The sequence below is a fragment of the Salvelinus sp. IW2-2015 genome, linkage group LG28, assembly GCF_002910315.2.
Source record: "Salvelinus sp. IW2-2015 linkage group LG28, ASM291031v2, whole genome shotgun sequence".
Taxonomy (NCBI): domain Eukaryota; kingdom Metazoa; phylum Chordata; class Actinopteri; order Salmoniformes; family Salmonidae; genus Salvelinus; species Salvelinus sp. IW2-2015.
Window position 1 is genome coordinate 20,712,161 of NC_036868.1, and position 21,091 is coordinate 20,733,251.

General features: G+C 46.3%; 1 protein-coding gene across 2 annotated transcripts in view; it reads left to right on the top strand.

Annotated features, from left to right (window-relative positions):
* Nucleotides 1-21,091, top strand: part of LOC111954320 (neurexin-3b-like) — a 457,756-nt gene that overhangs the window by 171,557 nt on the left and 265,108 nt on the right. The window contains exons 12-20 of one of the 2 annotated variants that reach the window (XM_070435771.1): nucleotides 1,031-1,234; nucleotides 3,167-3,193; nucleotides 4,753-4,872; nucleotides 6,458-6,570; nucleotides 6,862-7,130; nucleotides 7,534-7,724; nucleotides 8,182-8,355; nucleotides 9,080-9,106; nucleotides 11,313-11,432. In XM_070435771.1, coding sequence (XP_070291872.1) covers nucleotides 1,031-1,234; nucleotides 3,167-3,193; nucleotides 4,753-4,872; nucleotides 6,458-6,570; nucleotides 6,862-7,130; nucleotides 7,534-7,724; nucleotides 8,182-8,355; nucleotides 9,080-9,106; nucleotides 11,313-11,432 — 1,245 coding nt within the window. The remainder of the gene's footprint in view (nucleotides 1-1,030; nucleotides 1,235-3,166; nucleotides 3,194-4,752; nucleotides 4,873-6,457; nucleotides 6,571-6,861; nucleotides 7,131-7,533; nucleotides 7,725-8,181; nucleotides 8,356-9,079; nucleotides 9,107-11,312; nucleotides 11,433-21,091) is intronic. The other variant, XM_070435769.1, reaches the window with a different exon arrangement.

Sequence of the window (21,091 nt, forward strand, 5' to 3'; positions counted from 1 at the left end):
CAAAAACTAAGCCATGAGATTCTAAGGAATTCTCTGTAGAGCTCCGAGACAGGATTGTGTCGAGGCACAGATCTGAGAAAGGGTACCAAAATATTTCTGCAGCTTTCAAGGTTCCTAAGAACACAGTGGCCTCCATCATTCTTAAATGGAAGAAGTTTGGAACCACCAAGACTCTTCCTAGAGCTGGCCGCCCAGCCAAACTGAGCAATCGGGGGAGAAGGGCCTTGGTCAGGGAGGTGACCAAGAACCCGATGGTCACTCTGATAGAGCTCCAGAGTTCCTCTGTGGAGATGGGAGAACCTTCCAGAAGGACAACCATCTCTGCAGCACTCCACCAATCAGGCCTTTACGGTAGCGTGGCCAGACGGAAGCCACTCCTCAGTAAAAGGCACATGACAGCCCTCTTGGAGTTTGCCAAAAGGCACCTAGAGGACTGTCAGACCATGAGAAATAAGATTATCTTGTCTGATGAAATTTCTTGCATGGAATAGCCTTAATTTCTCAGAACAAGAATAAACTGACGAGTTTCAGAAGAACGTTTTTTGTTTCTGGCCATTATGAGCCTGTCATCGAACCCACAAATGCTGATGCTCCAGATACTCAACTAGTCTAAAGAAGGCCAGTTTTATTGCTTCTTTAATCAGAACAACAGTTTTCAGCTGTGCCAACATAATTGCAAAAGGGTTTTCTAATGACCAATTAGCCTTTTAAAATGATAAACTTGGATTAGCTAACACAACGTGCCATTGGAACACAGGAGTGATGGTTGCTGATAATGGGCGTCTGATGTTCCATAAAATATCTGCCGTTTCCAGCTACAATAGTCATTTACAACATCAACAATGTCTACACTGTATTTCTGATCAATTTGATGTTATATAAATGGACAAAAAAATGCGCTTTTATTTAAAAAGCAAGGACATTTCTAAGTGGCCCCAAAGTTTTGAACGGTAGTGTATATCCATTGAGGTTTGTCTTATTAGTCTCAAACCCACTTCCTCTCTCTCTCCTCTCTCCTTCCCCTCTACAGAGGCGTCCATCCTGAGCTACGATGGCAGCATGTATATGAAAGTGGTGATGCCAAGCGTGATGCACACTGAGGCCGAGGACGTCTCCCTCCGCTTCAAGTCCCAGCGTGCATTCGGGCTCCTAATGGCCGCTACCTCTCGGGACTCTGCTGACACACTCCGTCTCGAGCTGGACAGCGGCCGCGTCAAACTCACGGTCAACCTAGGTATCGTATAAAACCGTTAACCGCTAACCCTCTTCTTTTGAGGAGGCATGTTTAAGTTAGCTCATAGTAGTTTTCGTGAGTTGTATTTTACATGAGTTATTTTTTTGTTTTGGTCGAATACATCAAAAAAATCTAACACAAACTAAAACTCATTTTTAATCATTTTTGTACAGTAGTTGCATGGATTGTATTTTGATTTGCTTGGCATCATATACAGTATTTTCTTGCTTTGTTGCTGTGGTCTCTGTAGGGTATTTCTAGCTCATGAATCTAACACTTAACCACGATATCCATGCTTTCAGGCTACATCTTTTGAACAGATCATACCGCAGTCATTCTTCATTACGATATTGACTTGACTGTAGAAAAATGCACTAATTGTAACATCACTCTCAGGCTAGACACTTTCAATGTTTTACTCAACATTTTTCACAAACATTGTTCCACATTGGCCTAGCATATAGCTATACCATATACGCATTTATAAGACTTTTAATAGGTCCTATTATTTTATTTTGAATTTGTATCTCTCATGTAACGTACTGATAACATCTGGGTTTATTGTCTGGGCTTGTTCTTGTCGTAACAGTGTTTTGTTTATTATTTCCTGTTTTATTTATTTTTATTTTGGTTTGGTCCATATTAGCAGGTCCATGGCTCCTCCCATTAGTACCCCTACAGTAGTGTAGGTGGTATCTCCCATGTCGCCTTGTTCAAAGATGGTACTCACCCCTTCAACGGCCCCTAGCCTGCGGCCCGTCTGGCACACAGCCCGAGCCCACAGCACACAGCTAGCCTGCAGATGGTGGCCTATAGGCATATAGGATAGGATTCAAAATTCCAAAAAGCACTCGCACATCTGGCTGCAGCTGCGTGGGAATAATGCAATTACTTCAAAGAAAAGAGAAACTTGCTCACTGCTCTTGCTAGTATAACTTATTTGTATTCAAGCTTACATGTCGGCCCAAATATGGGATAGGATAGAAGCACCCAATCTGTAGTACTGATGAACGCATGCGCTATCATACAATACACACACAAACCCCACCTGTCAACACATAATTACCATCACACTATTACAGTCAGTTTTATATACATTATGTTTTCAATCACTTTATCAACTATACTGCTCAGTAGATAATGTGATCCGGCTGCTTTCGCTCCAACAAACATAAACAAATTCACTACTACTACAACTAGTCCTGTGTTAGAGCCAGGTTAGTGGTTCGCTTCTAGGCCACTATACAGTGCTGGTGCTGACTGGATCGATGCTGTTTGCTTCCACTTTTCTGTTGCGGTTGACGGTACATGACGAGCTGGGTCACATGGATCCCAACCCAGATCACCTGACCAATCCAATCAGACCAATCACAGGACTAGTCTACTTCCTGTATCTTCTTTTGAACGAGATACCCATCATATAACACTGTTTTGTAGCCTGTAGTTTAATGTAAAGTATACTGCAAATTGATTTATAAATCAACTGATGGCTACAGGTGTTGAGTACAAAATGAAGTTTCCAAAATACTGGGTTGGTAAATCGATGTGGCCAATGAACTGCAAGCGGACATTTTGAAATTGAACAAACATGTAAATACATTTAAAATATTTTTTAGAAATAGTTAAGAACATGTATTTTATAGCACGCATCCGACCTACAAAATACTGCCAAACACAAAGAAAATTATTTTAATTTGAGAGAAGGAATTCTGACCTTAACTCAAAGAAAGCGTAATGGTCAAAATTAGAATAAGACATAATATCCAAAATGGCAGTTTGATGTTGACATCATCAAAAGTTACCATAACGACCTAAAATGGCCGCCGACGTCATGTGACCGTCCCCGGAAGGTGGAGTTTCTGTTCTTGGATGTCTGCAGCTTTTACCTTGAAGGATGCGATTTCATCTGTCACTTATTCTCCCCCCATCTAGACTGTGTCAGGATAAACTGTACCACCAGTAAGTCACCACTCCACTTGTTGGAGAATTCTTCTTTAAATGAACGTTATATAATGATGTTTGACATGATTTGTGTGTTATAGATAGGGTAATGTACAGAAGTGCGATAATGGAATTACATGGATAAGAGATTAGCTATAGCCAAGATCAAAGAAGAAATTATAATTGTTTCTATACGTTACATTTAACTCAATTATCCAACTTTTCTCTATCTATTTTGTTAGGTTTACAGTTTTTTGCTGTCAAAATGTTACTGAAATTCCCTCCCATATGTAATGGTCCGAGTATGGGAATGGTATTCTCTATTTGTCTTGACAAGATAAATGGTTGAATGACTTGTACAGAGGTACAGTACAACTGCTCTTACTCATGAAGAGGTTTTGAGTCTGACAGAGAGAGGAGCATGTGTTGGTCATGACAGACAGTCGAGGGCCTGGTTTATGAATGTTGCCTGGAGAACGAATGTTGGTTTCAACTGATACGTGTGCAAGGTGTGTTTGGAACTGTGTTTGAGTGTGTGCGCCTGTGCGCATTTCTCTCTCGCTCTGTGTGTGTGTGTGTGTGTGTGTGTGTGTGTGTGTGTGTGTGTGTGTGTGTGTGTGTGTGTGTGTGTGTGTGTGTGTGTGTGTGTGTGTGTGTGTGTGTGTGTGTGTGTGTGTGTGTGTGTGTGTGTGTGTGACAGCCTGTCCCCGAGCTGCAGCTTTATTTCACGGTAGATCCCAGTTTGAGTGACAGATCAGACACAGTCGTTCACTCCAATTACTCTGATCAATGTCACTGATTGCACAGCACACCTAATGCGGCAGTAGGTAATGTGTGTAATGAAACACACACACGAGCGCACACACACACACACACACACACTCCGTGAACACACTGGAGTGGCACACCACAGGCTTGACACGCCCTCTTGTGGATAGCAGAGGAATTTGTATTTGAAGAGATTCTCTCTTTGCCCTTTGTGGACCTGTGAACCTGTGGACCTGCACCTTCCATGATTTGTCGGCTTTGTGTAGAAATGTGCTTTAAAAATAGTTCCAAGCCCTTTTATGAGTAACAGCAGTTATTATCTTACCATATAAGCAGTCATACGTCCACTGACAGAGGACATAGATTATTACATACTGTACACATATACTGTATGTATTATCGTTTGTCATTTATTGTAATCTGTTCAGATCTTTTCTCCTCTGTTTTTACTTTAAGCCAAACCAAATCTTTGATTTTAGAGTTAGCGAAGTAAACACAAAATGCCCAGAGTGCAACAAACCTGCTTTCCTGCATTCAAGATCCGAGCTAGAATCAGTGTCCCAAAAAATGCTTTCTCCTTCTCTGACCAACAAATTGGTTGGTGGTAGACTAACCTAACGTAGCAGGTGTAGAAAGGGGGAACGGAAGTTAGGTTGAAAATACTGTATCCCTGAATTCCAGAAACATCCGTTTTCTGCCGTCCCCGCTAAGGTTGCTGGTAAAATAACCCAGCTCACCCAGACAAAACAAAGGTTTGGTTTGCGTTGCTGACTAACCCTAACCCTGAACTAACAAACGGTCCTTCTCAGGCAAGGGACCAGAGACTCTATATGCTGGACAAAAGCTCAATGATAATGACTGGCACTCTGTCAGAGTGGTCCGACGCGGTAAAAACTTCAAACTGACAGTCGACGAAGACATGGCTGAAGGTACTGTTACTGGTTCTGATGTGATGCATTTTTTTTTACTAATAAAAGAGGTGAAATCCTTTGATATTCCAATCCTGCCCCTCTCCTCCCTCTTGACCCCTTTCTCCCCTTCCTTTGTTATTCCCTACATCTTTCTAATTCCTCCTTTGCCTCACTACAACCTCTCTCTCTCTCTCTCTCTCGTTCTCCTTCTCTCTCTCTCTCTCTCTCTCTCTCTCTCTCCTCTCTCTCTCTCTCTCTCTCTCTCTCTCTCTCTCTCTACTAGTTTCTCTCTCCTCTTCTCCCTCGTCCTCTCTCTCTCGTTCTCTCTGCTCTTTCTTGTTCTCTGCTTCTTTCTCTCTTTCTCCTCTCCTTCTCCTTCTCTCTTCTCTGCTCCTCGTTCTCGTCTGTCTCTCTTGTCTCCCTGTCTCTCTTCGTCTCTCTCTCTCCTCGCTCTCTCTCTCTTCTCTCTTCTCTCTCTCTCTCTCCTCTCTCTCTCCTCTCTCTCTCTCTCTCTCTCTTCTCTTCTCTCTCTCTCTCGTTCTCCCTTTCTCTCTCTCGTTCCTTCTCTTTCTTTCCTCTCTCTTTCTCCTCTCCTCTTTCTCCTCTCTCTCTTCGTGTCTCTTGCTCTCTCTCTTCTCGATCTCTTCTCAATCGTCTCTGCTTCTTTTCTCTCTCTCTTGCTTTCGTTTCCTTCTCTCTCTCTCTGCGTTCTCTCTGCTCTCTCGTTCTCCTCTCTCTCTCCTCTTCTTCTCTTCTCTTTCTTCGCTCTCTCTTCGTCGTTCTCTCTCTCTCGGCTCTCGCTCTCGTTCTCTCTCTTCCTCTCTTCTCTCCTCTTCTCCTCTCCTCTTTCTCTCTCTCTCTCTCTCTCTCCTGCTCTCTCTCTCTCTTTGCTCTTCTCCTCTCTCTCCTCTCTCTCTCTCTCTCTCTCTCTCTCCGTTCACTCTCTTCGCTCTCCCTCGTTTTCCTTCTCTTTTTCTCCTCTTTCTCGTTCTCCTCTCTCTTCGTTCTCTTCTCTTCTCTCCCGTTCTCCTATCTCTCTCTCTCTCTCGTTCTCGTCTCCTTTCTCTCCTCTTCTCAGTTCTCTCTCCTCTTCTCCTTCTCTCTCCTTCTCTCTCCTTCTCTTCCTCGTTCTCACTTCTCTCGTTATCCTTCTCTCTCTCTCTCTTTCCTCTCGCTCTCTCGTTTCTCTCGGCTCTCTCTCGTGTTATCCTTCTCTCTCATCGTTCCTTCTCTCTCTCATTTCCTCTTTCCTTCTCTCTCTCGTTTATTCTCCTTCTCTCTCCTCTTATCCTTATCTCTCTCTTTCCTTCTCTCTCTCCGTTCTCATCTCTCACGTCGTTATCCTTCTTCTCTCTCTCTCGTTCTCTCTCTCTCTCTCTTAATCCTGCTCTCTTCTCTCGTCTTCTCTCTCTCCTTTATCCTTCTCTCTCTCTCTCTCGGTTCTCCGCTTCTCTCTCTCGTTATCCTTCTCTCCTCGTTATCCTTCTCTCGTAACCTTCTCCTATCCTTCTCTCTCGTTATCCCCTTCTCTCTCGTTATCCTTCTCTCTCGTTATCCTTCTCTCTCGTTATCCTTCGCTCTCTCTCGCTCTCTCTCTCTCCAGGCCAGATGGCAGGTGACCACACTCGTCTGGAGTTCCACAATGTGGAGACAGGGATTCTGACAGAGAGACGTTTCGTCTCCTCCTCCCCCTCCTCCTTCATTGGACACCTGCAGGTAACCCCTCCAGGCCTGGCAGGAACACATGTTAGACCATAAATCATCATTTGGCGCCTGGCCAGGCACTGACCTACACAGACCGGATGGGGTCGGGGTCAGAGCTAGTGCTACTGTTATAGCCTCTAGACCTCTTCTAGATTCTTGCCCTTAAGATTTTAACAACTTCTCTCTTCCTTGCTTTAGCATTACTTAGGGTGATACAAATAGCTATCCATATTATTGTCATCGCTGAGTTATTGCGATACCAAATGTTATCGTTATCGTTCCCGAACTCACCTCCACCCACAGGGCCTGAAGTTCAACGGCATGTTCTACATTGACATGTGTAAGAACGGAGACATCGACTTCTGCGAGCTCAACGCCCGCTTCGGCATGCGCTCCATCATCGCCGACCCGGTGACCTTCAAGTCCAAGGGCAGCTACCTGGGGCTGGCCACTTTGCAGGCCTACACCACCATGCACCTGTTCTTCCAGTTTAAAACCACCTCCCCGGACGGCTTCATACTGTTCAACAGCGGAGACGGAAACGACTTTATCGCCGTTGAGCTGGTCAAAGGGTGAGGCACTAGTCATGTACGAGTACCATTATTCTCTTACCTGGCCTTGTTTGCTCAGTGTTCAGAGGAGAGCGAGTGCTCTCTTGTTGTCCCTACCACTGCTTGTGCACACACTCCCCTTCTCAGTAACGTCTCCTACACTCACACACTTCAAGTCCCATTGTTTTGGTAGTGCACGCTAATGGAAACACAAAGGCTGAAGGGGCTTCTCTGAGGCGGGTCCCAAAGTACAGAAACAAAGAATTACTGACGTGTGCATCCCTATCCCTTGTCCCCTCGCATGGACACACACAGGCTAAAGTGGCTCCTCTTGGGGCGTATAGTGGAGAAGGGCCCTTAATGAAGGGACGTACTAGGAGTGCTGAAGTATGCATTTGTGTGCCCTTGTCTCGTCCCTCCGTAGGTTTGTCCACTATGTGTTCGACCTGGGGAACGGTCCCAGTCTGTTGAAGGGGAACAGTGACAGTGCCCTGAATGACAACCAGTGGCACAACGTAGTTATCACCAGGGACGCCACCAACACACACACCCTCAAGGTGGACGCCAAGTCCGTCACACAGAACGTCAACGGAGCCAAGAACCTCGACCTCAAAGGTAACAAGAAGTACACTGATAAACATATCCTCATACACTTTCTCCCACCGTTCCAAGGAAGGTAGTAAACACACATCAAGTCTACAGGCACTAGAGATGTACTTTTCAGTAAAAAACCAAGCAGTCAGCCTCCATATACCCTTCCATCATAGAGACATTAACACTGTCAATCCAACGTTTACGCTACTGTAGCATAGCACCTGGAATGCATGTCCGACACATGATGTTAGTGATGCTAGTGTGGATGTTGGAATGTAGCCGTCGGTGGTGTTTGCTCAGGTTGTTTGCTGATTTGACTGAACAAACTCGTAATAGTTGTGTAATGACTGGATTATCCTCTATTTACAGAAACGGTGTTGACACACTCTCTGACCTTTACATCCTTTATCCTTCATTTGTTCGTCAACTCACCCCTCCCTTCATCTGTCTCTCTCTCTCTCTCTCTCCCTCCCTGAAGGGGATCTGTTTGTGGCAGGGCTGGGGCCTAACATGTACCAGAACCTTCCTAAACTGGTGGTCTCTAGGGAAGGTTTCCAGGGTTGTCTGGCGTCTGTAGATCTGAATGGCCGCCTGCCTGACCTCATCAACGACGCCCTGTTCCGCTCCGGACAGATCGAACGCGGATGTGAAGGTACGACCCATGACCTAAGACCCCTACGCCAAATGAACCCACATATTATGTATGCGTCCAGTTCCAAATCGACCCCTTGCACCCTAGATGACTAGATCTTGACCCTCTACTAATTGCTATACTATCGTCCTTGCCCACTCACACCTTTTGACCATCAAGCCCGGTTCATTTATGGCCACTTAGGGTCCCAGCCTAATGGTGTACTGCAGTGGTTCCCAACCAGGGGTACTTGGCCTATCCACAGGGGCTACTTGAGAAGACTCATGAGACCATAGGCCTACTAGTAAAATGCACATGAGGGGGTACTTCAGGGGAACTCCGGGCAGTGGTTCAGTAACCGAAAAAGGTTGGGAACCACTGGTGGACTGTGGTAAAATAATAGACAGGGGCACTGCATCTACCACTAGGTGGTGCCAAAGGATCAGTATTCAAACTGAGCTTGTTTTCTCACAGGACATTCCTAAACACACACAATGACTTACACACCAATATCTATAAACCTGATCACTTTTTCTACCTACTCCTTTTCTCTGTAATCAAACAGATGAACACTAATTAACCACTTAACATAACAAAGTGAAGTACTTACCTTTATAACCACTGTACTTAACTATACCTCTACTATACCAGATACTCAAACTAACCCTATGGTCCCTCACTAATCTGACTCTGTTGTTTTTCCGCTTCTTTCTGTTCTGTTTGTTGTTTTTCTGCGCTAACAAAGTTGGTTTCACCAAAGCCGACCTGCAAGGTAGAAGGTTCAACTCTCAACGCTTCTCTGAGGCGTGGCTGAAAGAATGCTGTGTGCAATGCATTGTGGGTGTAGCATGTCCCACTGCTGGCGAGGAGGGCTTGCTCTCTGGGAGTGGCGGGAGAAATGTTGGAGAGAGAGCGACAGAGAGGGATGAAAAGAGAACGATAAGAGGCAGAAAAAGTGAGAGAATCCAGAAGGGAGAGCCAGACAGACAGGGAGATACTGAAAGATAGGAGGTGAAAAACAATCATTCCAACCCACACAGAGAAGCACATCCATTATTAACCATAAGGTCCATTTCCAGCTCAGGGCTGTAGTACTGTAATTATGTTGTGCTACTCGTAGTTGCTGTCTGCCTACGACCGCGGCACCGACCAGCCCACTCTTTATGGTAATCATGCTCTGCTCGGTCCGTCCCTCCATCCGTCTGACACAGACCCAGAGTAGCAGAGTCTATTACAGTTTGAACAGAAACTAACTCGTGTTCATGCTCCCATGGTCAGAGAGTAGAGTAGGGATGATTACTGCAACATAAGTGGTAGGATCAGAGTTGTAATTAAATAGGTAGAAGATATTACATGTAGGGTGTGTATATATATATATGTTAGAGTATATCCTACTATACTGAGACGCTGATGGGAGGTTATTACTGTGTCAGGTGGGACAGAGGAAGCAGCCAATAGCATCACATACCTGCTGCTGAGCTTTAACCAAGGCTAGTTTCAGGGGGTTCCCAGAGATACGTATACCCGTCTCTATATATCAAAGTAAATGACTCAGATATGAAAAGTTGAGATATACAGAAAAGTATAGCAAATACTGCGACTGCGCATCAACCGTGCTGCTGAGGCCATCTCTCAGCCCCTCTCGCTCTCTCTCTCAACCCTGTCGTACTCCTTCCTTCCTTTCTCTGGTGAAATGAGAAAGTGCTGTTACAGAGAGTGAGTCTTCCGGTACAGACAGGGTCGTGTGACTGAATACCGTCACCTGCATTAGACAGTAAAGGCATTTTCAGCCAGCAACTATACTACTTCTTTTGTATTCTTCTGTTTCACCTCCAATGTCTTTTCATTTCTCACATATTCTCTTTCACAAGACACTTGCACTTAAATTACTGTTTATTTGCAGTTTCTTTTTTTTAATCATTTCACATTTTGGAATTCATTTTTTCTTTTGGAGGTTTTTTGATAAGATTTTGTATGTTATTTGTTTGAATCCAGACGGATTTACTATATACACATAATGCATTGTTCTTGTTTGCATTCCCACTTAGACAAGTATTCAAAAGTGTGAGATGCTGTATGTGTGGTGGTGGTTGGTGGAGAATGGTATACACACATCCTGTTTGACTTTGAATACCCCTTAGACTGTCTCAACGGAGTGCATACTCAGGGATATGCACTACTGTACTTGCACACTCTGAAGTGTTCACTTGTTATTGTTCTTGTTTTCATTTCTATGTGTCTTAAGTCTATGGTGTTATAAATCTAGTGTTTCCCTTTATTGTATGGTTTCACTTCATGGAAAAAGACGTGTAGTTTTTTGAGGAGGGTGGGAACATTTGTTTCTGTGACTCCTGTACAGTATCTGTTATCGTAAGCCACATGTGGACAAGGTCATCTATTTCTCTTTTCTGTTCTTGCCTGTTCATAATGGTTCTTATGCAGTGTTAAAACACACAGAGAGAGTGTTGTGTTTTCTTTCTCCAAACGTTGAGACGTCCTATTGGTACGATACGGCCCGCATGCCCNGTCGTACATCTATAGTAAATGTAAAGTGTTTTACTTCTATAGTCGTACATCTATAGTAAATGTAAAGTGTTTTACTTCTATAGTCGTACATCTATTGTGACTTTATTGTACTTCTAATATTCTGTTTTTTTGGGGACGTTGGGCAAATTTTCTTTCTTTCTGTGACTCTTGTACAGTATCTGTCTTTGTAAGCCACGTGAAAAACATCCTGTTTTTGTCCCTTTTGTTTGTGACTGTTCATAATGGTTCTTATGTAGTGTTAAAACACACAGAGGGAATGCTGTTTTTCTGTCTCCAAACATTGAGACTTCCTGTTGGATTGATATGGCACGCATGCCCCCAATTCCCCTCCCACATAAAGTGCACTACTGCATGGTACCTCCAATGATGGGGCTCAGTACCGACCCCCCCTGTGGTTACTCCACCCCTTTACACCCTGTCTGTTCCAACAGGACCCAGCACCACCTGTCAGGAAGACTCCTGTGCCAACATGGGCGTCTGTATTCAACAGTGGGAGAACTTCACCTGCGACTGCACCATGACGTCTTACACAGGGACACAGTGCAACGACCGTGAGTACCGTTGACTTTGTACTGTACATATGCAGACAGACATACAGATAAATACAGTGCACATTCACACACACAGGCAGACGGACACCTTCAACATTACCATGACCTGTTACACTGAGGGACGCTGTGCGACAGCCGTCAGTACCAGGGTCAAGGGTTTTCTGCATCATGCTGGTTGTTACCTTATTCTTGCGCTGTATATTCTACTTTCTCTGTGACAGCACCAGTGAACGGAATGGTGTGTCTGTGATATTCAAAATATGCCCGGAAGACCTTCAGTACAAAAGCGGTTGAATTGGTTTGAAATGGCTCTCTGTGTCACACCTTCTTGTTGTTTGGTCACAGAGCTTTAGTAACTTGGTTTTATGAGTCAGTGAGTGACTGATGTTATGTAAAACTGCTGGTTCTGCCCAAGCAGCCATTTTATAAACACCCCTAAAGAGGTTTCTCAGATGTGTGTGTGGCTCTTATCCCCGTGACGATGGGGACTCTCGTCTTCAGTTTGCGGTGGCAGGCGCGCACAGTGGCGTGCACAGTCTTTCACGGGACAGTGTAACGTAAGGGTGGCTCTGCTCTGCTTTGCCCGTAGCACAACTAACGAGCTGAATCATGTCGAAAAGGAGCTGTGATCACACTGGCATTTCATACCGGCTAATGCTGCTGGTGGCTCCACGGCTCTCGTTCTCTACCTGGCTCTCTTTCTTTCCCTCGCTGTCTCTCACTCTCTTTAGCTCCTCACCTCTCTGCCTTTACCTTGCTCTCTTGTTCTTTTGCTATCTCTTATCTCTCTCTCTCTCTCTCTCGTTCTCTCGCCTGTGTTTCTTGTCCTGTCTTTGACACAGAGTCGTGGTTTGAGGCGATGAGTGCTACTCTGACCCAGTCATTAGCCCATGGCCATGCCTCAGCAGACGTTCCAGTGGTTTCATATCTAATCCTGTTGACACTTCAACGTCAAGGAGCCAAGGGCACGACATCACCATTATTTCCATCCTAAATTGTTCCCTATACAGTGTACTGCTTCTGGCTAAATCCCTCTGGCTTTGTCTTTGTGGAATTGTTTTGTATTTTGCTTTAATTGGACCCCAGGTAGCGTAGTTGTAGCCAGCTAATAGGGATTCTAATACCAGTAAACAAAACAACAACAACTTAATTGTTGCTTGTTACCTATTAAAACAGGGGCCCTTTGGGTGCTGTTAAATGTAGTGGTTTAATGTTCTGGCCAGGTACCAGATTAGTGTTCCATCTGTGTTTTATAATCCAACCTTTTAGTTATTCTTCTCTACTGTACAGCTTACAATTCATCCCCCCTCCTCTCCCCTGTAGATATTCCCCAGGTCGTTGCAGTAAATGAGAACGTGTTCTCAGTCAACTTACCTGGTAAAATAAAAATAATGAAGTAGAGGTTCCTCTTCCCCGAGGTTAATAAACTGTTCATAGAGCCACCACTAGATGGCAGTAATGTACCGAGGATCTCCGTACGCAGCCTAGCCTACACCAGGCTGGCTAGCTGAGAGAAGAAATTAGATGCAATCCCCTGAGCATGAAATCAGCTTTCCTCATCTCTCTCTCTCTCTCTCTCGCTATCCCTCTCTCTCGCTATCCCTCTCTCTCGCTATCCCTCTCTCTCGCTATCCCTCTCCCTTGCTATCCCTCTCTCTTGCTATCCCTCTCCAAACACACACACACAAACACACCCCCCTCATGCTGTACCTGCTGCAGAAAGTGGATTGCTATGACGCTTTCTCCAACTAACACAATGCAACAGTGATATCTCAAATCATGTTGTTTGATAGTGAAACTGAAGGGGGCCCAGTGTGGTTCCATAGCTGTGCTGTAAGGCTGTGCTGCAAGGCTGTGCTGCGCTGTGTGTCAGGCATGAATCGAGCGCAGCCTCACGTGAGTGTGGTTCTAATTAGCACAGTGCAGAGTAGTGGAGAGTGGAGCTTCTTTCTCTCTCTGGCTCTGTTTGTCTCTGTCATTTTCTCTCTCTGTCTGTGTCTGTATGTCTCGCTCTGGTGTCTTTCTGTGTGCCTGTCCGTCTCTGTCTATATTTGTCTGTCGCTGTCTCTGTCTGTCTCTCTTGAATAATAAGTGCATTCTCAGGGATGTCCGTCTCTGTCTATATTTGTCTGTTGCTGTCTCTCAATTCAATTTAAATTTTCAATTTAAATTTATTGGGCTTTATTGGCATGGAAACATATGTTTACATTGCCGAAGCAAGTGAAATAGATAATAAACAAAAGTGAAATAAACAATAAAAAATGAACAGTAAACATTACACTCACAAAAGTTCCAAAATAAAAGATATTTAAAATGTCATATTATGTCTATATACAGTGTTGTAATGATGTGCAAATAGTTAAAGTACAAATAGGGAAATAAATGAAATAAATATAGGTTGTATTTACAATGGTGTTTCTTCTTCACTGGTTGCCCTTTTCTTGCGGCAACAGGTCACAAATCTTGCTCCTGTGATTGCACACAGTGGTATTTAACCAAATAGATATGGGAGTTAATCAAAATAAGATTTGTTTTCGAATACTTTGTGGGTCTGTGTAATCTGAGGGAAGTATGTGTCTCTATGGTCATACATTGGGCAGGAGGTTAGGAAGTACAACTCAGTTTCCACCTCATTTTGTGGACAGTGTGCACATAGCCTGTCTTATCTTGAGAGCCAGATCTGCTTTCAGCGGCCTTTCTCAATAGCAAGGCTATGCTCACTGAGTCTGTACATAGTCAAAGCTTTCCTTAAGTTTGTCAGTCACAGTCGTCAGGTATTCTGCCACTGTGTACTCTCTGTTTAAGGCAAAATAGCATTCTAGTTTGCTCTACTTTTTTGTAAATTCTTTCCAACGTGTCAAGTAATTATATTTTTGTTTTCTCATAATTTGGTTGGGTCTAATTGTGTTGCTGTCCTGGGGCTCTGTTTGTGTTTGTGAACAGAGCCCCAGGACCAGCTTGCTTAGGGGGCTCTTCTCCAGGTTCATTTCTCTGTAGGTGATGGCTTTGTTATGGAAGGTTTGGGAATCGCTTCCTTTTAGGTGGTTGTAGAATTTAACAGCTCTTTTCTGGATTTTGATAATTAGCGGGTATCGGCATAATTCTGCTCTGCATGCATTATTTGATGTTTTACGTTGTTCACGGAGGAAATTTTTGTAGGATTTTTGCAGAATTCTCCCTCTCTCTCTTTCTATTTCTCTCCTTCTCCCTCTCTCTCTCAAGGCTTTGGGGGTGACATAGAGACCTGGCAAGCATGGCACTGTGGGTGACGATGGCATCAAATACCAACCTTCTAACTCTCAAGTTATGCCAGGTTCTGAGTCAGAAGGCTGTTAGAAAAAAGTCATCATGAGTCAAAGTTAGTGTTGCCTTTGTTCATTTCATCTGAATGCAGTCAGTAGAGCGTTTTTCTCTACTCGTGGTAAGATTAAAGTGAAAATTCAGCCAGGCAGTAACCTGCATTTCTGCTGTGGTACGGTTGGCGGTTTGTCTTGTTTTTACTGCAGACTCTAAGCCTTTACAGAAAATCCTATATTGTATCAACACGGCGGTTTTACTGCAAGACAGTGCAGGCAGGCAGACAGTGAGGCAGGCAGGCAGACAGTGAGGCAGGCAGGCAGACAGTGATGGCAGGCAGGCCAGACAGTGCAGGGCAGCAGCGCAGATAGTGAGGCAGACACAGAGTGAGGCAGACAGTGAAAGGTCAACAGTGAGGCAGACAGCTGACGGCAGACATGGAGGCAGACATGGAGGCCAGACATGATGGCAGACAGTTTGATGCCAGACCAGTGAGGCAGAACAAGGAGGCAGACAGTGAGGCAGACCAGTGAGGCCAAACGCACATGGAGGCCATGACATGGTAGCGCGGGCAGACATGGGCAGGCGACATGGAGGCAGAACATGGAGGCAGACATGGGGGCAGACAGGCGCGGCAGACGAGCAGGGAGCAGGACAGACTATGGGCAGACATCAGCAGGAGCAGACAGGGCAGGGAGACATAGAGGCCAGAAAGGCAGGAGGACATCAGAGCGCCAGACCACAGGCAGACTGAGGCACATAGAGGCAGACAGGCAGGGAGACATAGAGGCAGACAAGAGGCATGCAGGCAGGAGGCAGACATAGAGGGCAGACATAGGGCAGACATAGAGAGCAGACAAAGGCAGACATAGAGCAGACAGTGCAGACATGAGAGCGCAGACATAGAGGCAGACAGGCAGGGAGGCAGACATGATGGCAGACATGGAGGCCAGACATGGAGGCAGACATGGAGGCAGACATGGAGGCAGACAGGCAGGGAGGCAGACATGGAGGCAGACATGCAGGGAGGCAGAATGGCGAAGGCAGGGAACAGCAGGAGAGAACAGGCAGAGGAGGCAGACATAGAGGCAGGCAGACATGCAGGCAGGAGGCAGGACATGGAGGCAGGCAGGACAGGCAGGGAGGCAGACATGGAGGCAGGCAGGCAGACAGGCAGACAGGCAGACATGCAGGCAGGAGCAGCACATGGGAGGCAGGCAGACAGGCAGACAGGCAGACATGAGGCAGGCAGACCAGGGCAGGAGGCAGACATAGAGGCAGGGAGCAGACAGGCAGACAGGCAGGGAGGCAGACAGGGAGGCAGACATGGGGCAGACATGGAGGGCAGGCAGACATGGAGCAGGCAGACAGGAAGGGAGGAGACATGGAGACATGGAGACAGGCAGGGAGGCAGACATAGAGGACAGGCAGGGAGGCAGACATAGAGGCAGACATATAGGCAGACAACGAGGAGAGGGCAGACATAGGAGGCAGCCAGAACTAGAGGCAAGGACATAGAGGCAGACAGGCAGGCAGAACATGGAGGCAGGCAGACAGACATGGAGACAGGCAGGGAGGCAGACAGGCAGGGAGGGCAGACATAGAGGCAGACATAGAGGCAGACATAGAGGCAGACATAGAGGCAGACATAGAGGCAGACATAGAGGCAGACATGGAGGGAGGCAGAACAGGCAGGGAGGCAGACACAGGTGAGGCAGACATGGAGACAGGGCAGACAGGCAGGGAGACAGACATGGAGACAGGCAGGGAGGCAGACAGGCAGGCAGGGGGAGCAGACATAGAGGCAGACATAAAGGCAGGCAGACATGAGGCAGGCAGACAGGCAGGGAGCAAGACATGGGGGCAGGCAGACAGGCAGGGAGGCAGACATAGAGGCAGGGAGGCAGACATCAGAGGCAGGGGAGGCAGGCAGGAGGAAAGACATAGAGCAGACAGCAGGACAGCAGGGAGGGCAGGCAGACAGGCAGAGCAGACATAAGAGGCAGGAGACAGACATAGAGGCAGGGGAGACAGACAGGGAGGCAGACATAGAGGCAGGAGGCAGCACAGCAGAACAGGCAGGAGGCAGACAGGCCAGGGGGCATAGTTTTTTATTTTTTATAAATAAATGATTTCACCTTTATTTTAACCCTGTAGGCCAGTTGAGAACAAGTTCTCATTACAACTGCGACCTGGCCAAGATAGAGCAAAGCAGTTCGACACAAACAACACACTATATACAGTGTGTGCAATGTAGTAAAGATTAGGGAGGTAAAGGCAATAAATTAGGCCATAGTGGCGAAATAATTACAATTAGCCAATAACACTGGAGGGATAGATGTGCAGAAGATGAATGTGCAAGTAGAGATACTGGGGTGCAAAGGAGCAAAAAAATAAATAACAATATGGGGATAAGGTAGTTGGATGAGGATATTTACAGATGGGCTGTGTACAGGTGCAATGATCGGTAAGCTGCTCTGACAGCTGAAGCTTAACGTTAGTGAGGGAGATATAAGACTCCAGCTTCAGTGATTTTTGCAATTCGTTTTTGCAATTCGTTCCAGTCATTGGCAGTAGAGAACTGGAAGGAAAGGTGGCCAAAGTAGGAGTTGGCTTTGGGGATGACCAGTGAAATATACCTGCTGGAGAGCGTGCTACGGGTGAGTGCTGCTATTGTGACTAGTGAACTGAGATAAGGCTGGGCTTTACCTAGCAAAGACTTATAGATGACCTGGAGCCAGTGGGTTTGGCGACAAATTTGAAGCGAGGGCCATCCAACGAAAACATACAGGTTGCAGTGGTGGGTAGTATATGGGGCTTTGGTGACAAAATGAATAGCACTGTGATAGACTACATCCATTTTGCTGAGTAGAGTGTTGGACGCTATTTTGTAAATGACATCGCCAAAGTCAAGGATCGGTAGGATAGTCAGTTTTACGAGGGTATGTTTGGCAGCATGAGTGAAGGATGCTTTGTTGCGAAATAGGAAGCCGATTCTAGATGTAATTTTGGATTGGAGATGCTTAATGTGAGTCTGAAAGGAGAGTTTACAGTCTAACCAGACACCTAGGTATTTGTAGCTGTCCACATATTCTAAGACAGAACTGTCCAGAGTAGTGATGCTAGACGGACGGGCGGGTGCGGGCAGCGATCGGTTGAAGAGCATGCATTTAGTTTTACTTGCATTTAAGAGCAGTTGGAGGCCACGGAAGGAGTGTTGTATGGCATTGAAGCTCATCTGGAGGTTTGTTAACAGTGTCCAAAGAAGGGCCAGACGTATACAGAATGGTGTCGTCTGCGTAGAGGTGGATCAAAGAATCACCAGCAGCAAGAGCGACATCATTGATGTATGCAGAGAAAAGAGTCGGCCCGAGAATTGAACCCTGTGGCACCCCCATTTATTTTTAATTCACCTTCATTTAACTAGGCAAGTCAGTTAAGAACACATTCTTATTTTCAATGACGGCCTAGGAACAGTGGGTTAACTGCCTTGTTCAGGGGCAGAACGACAGATTTTTACCTTGTCAACTCGGGGATTCAATCTTGCAACCCTCCGGTTACTAGTCCAACGCTCTAACCACTAGGCTACCTGTCGCCCCATTGAGACTGCCAGAGGTCCGGGTAGCCAGGTGGAAAGCATGGCCAGCCGTAGAAAAATGCTGGTTGAAATTCTTGATTATTGTAGATTTATCAGTGGTGACAGTGTTTCCTAGCCTCAGTGCAGTGGGCAGCTGGGAGGAGGTGCTCTTATTCTCCATGGATTTTACAGTGTCCCAGAACTTTTTGGAGTTTGTGCTACAGGATGTACATTTCTGTTTGAAAAGCTAGCCTTTGCTTTCCTAACTGCCTGTATATATTGGTTCCTAACTTCCCTGAAAAGTTGCATATCGCGGGGGCTATTCGATGCTAATGCAGTACGCTACAATATGTTTTTGTGCTGGTCAAGGGCAGTCAAGTCTGGAGTGAACCAAGGGCTATATCTGTTCTTAGTTCTACATTTTTTGAATGGGGCATCCTTATTTAAGATGGTGAGGAAAGCACTTTTAAAGAACAACCAGGCATCCTCTACTGACGCAATGAGATCAATATCCTTCCAGGATACCCGGGCCAGGTTGATTAGAAAGGCCTGCTCGCTGAAGTGTTTTAGGGAGCGTTTGACAGTGATCAGGGAGGCATATAGACAGGCAGACAGGGAGGCATATAGACAGGGAGGCATATAGACAGGGAGGCATATAGACAGGGAGGCATATAGACAGGGAGGCGAACAGGGAGGCGAACAGGGAGGCAAACAGGGAGGCGTACACGCTACACGGCAGACGAACAGGGAGGCGAACAGGCGACGGAACAGGGAGGCGAACAGGGAGGCGACAGGGAGCGCGATACCAGGGAGGCGTACAGGGAGGCGACAGGGAGGCGTACAGGGAGGTGTACGGGAGGTGTACAGGGAGGCGTACAGGGAGGCCGACAGGGAGGCGAACCGAGGAGGCGCTACAGGGAGCGTACAGGGAGGCGTGGGCAACGAGGGAGGCGAAAACAAGGGAGGCGAACAGGGGGCGTAACAGGGAGGCGAACAGGGAGCGTACAGAGGAGCGAACAGGGAGGCGAACAGGAGGCGTACAGGGAGGCGTTACAGGGAGGCGTACATAGGGCAGAACAGAGGGCAAGACAAGAGGGGCAGCACCAGGACTGTCTGCACCTTCCATTTATCTACAGTGACAGTTTGAGTACTGCCACTACACACTCCTAAACTCGGACACAAGACAAAGTGGAGACAGCAAAGAACTGTTACAGCAACTCTTGAACCTTTTATGCATTTCTCAGCCCTGACTTGTGTAAGGCTTTAGCTACAGGTTACTGTGCTGCAGAGTAAATGGCTGCAGTCGAACTGCGTTCGGTTCGGGAACCAGTTCTTGTGGTAGCGGATATGTGCGGTGCAGTATGAAAAGATGGTGTTGCGGGAGGGAGTGGGATGAGTTGCGCACAGACATCCACTGCAGAGTTCTACTTGCAGAGTTCTACTACAAACCTCCACTGCAGAGTTCCAACTGCAGAGTTCCACTGCAAGATTTCTACTACAGACCTCTACTGCAGAGTTCTACTACAGACCTCCACTGCAAACCTCTACTACGAGACTGTACTGCAGACCTGTACGCAGAGTTCTACTAACAGACCTCCACTGCAGAGTTCTACTACAGATCTTTACTACAGACCTCCACTGCAAACCTCTACTAAGACATGTACTGCAGACCTGTACTGCAGAGTTCTACTACAGACTCTACTGCAGAGTTCTACTACAGACCTCTACTACAGACCTCTACTGCAGAGTTCTACTGCAGAGTTCATACTGCAGAGTTCTACTGCGCAGACCTCTACTACAGACCCCTACTGCAAACCTCTACTACAGCCATGTACTGCAGAGTTTACTACTAAGACCTCTACTGCAGAGTTCTACTACAGACCTCTACTACAGACCTCTACTGCAGAGTTCTACTGCCAGAGGTTCTACTACAGACTCTACTGCAGAGTTCTACTGCAACCTCTACTGCAAACCTCTACTTCAGAACCTCTACTGCAATTCTACAGACCTCTACTGCAGAGTTCTTACTAGAACCATCTACTGCAGAGTCTACTACAGACCTACTACTGCAGGGAGTTCTACTATCAGCAGACCTCTACTGCAGAGTTCTACTGCAGACCTCTACTGCAGAGTTCTACTACAGACCTCTACTGCAGAGTTTCCACTGCAGAGTTCCACTGCAGATCTCCCACTGACAGATTTCTTACTACAGACCTCTACTGCAGAGTTCTACTACAGACCTCCACTGCAAACCTCTTACTACAGACATGTACTGCAGATCTGTACTGCAGACTTCTACTACAGACCTCCACTGCAGAGTTCTACTACAGATCTTTACTACAGAGCTCCACTGCAAACCTCTACTACAAGACATGTACTGCAGACCTGTACTGCAGAGTTCTACTACAGACCTCTACTGCAGAGTGTCTACTACAGACCTCTACTACAGACCTCTACTGCAGAGTCTACTGCAGAGTTCTACTGCCAGAGTTCTACTGCAGACCTCTACTACAGACCTACTAGCAAACCTCTACTACAGCCATGTACTGCAGAGTTATATACAGAACCTCTACTGCAGAGTTCTACTACAGACCTCTACCTACAGCACCTCTACGCAGAGTTCTACTGCAGAGTTCTACACACAGACCTCCTACTGCAGGATTTCTATGCAGACCTCTCTTGCAAACCTCTACTGCAGACTCTACTGCAGAGTTCCTACTAACAGACCTCTACTGCAGAGTTCTACTACAGAACTCTACTGCAGAGTTCTACTACAAGCCTCTAC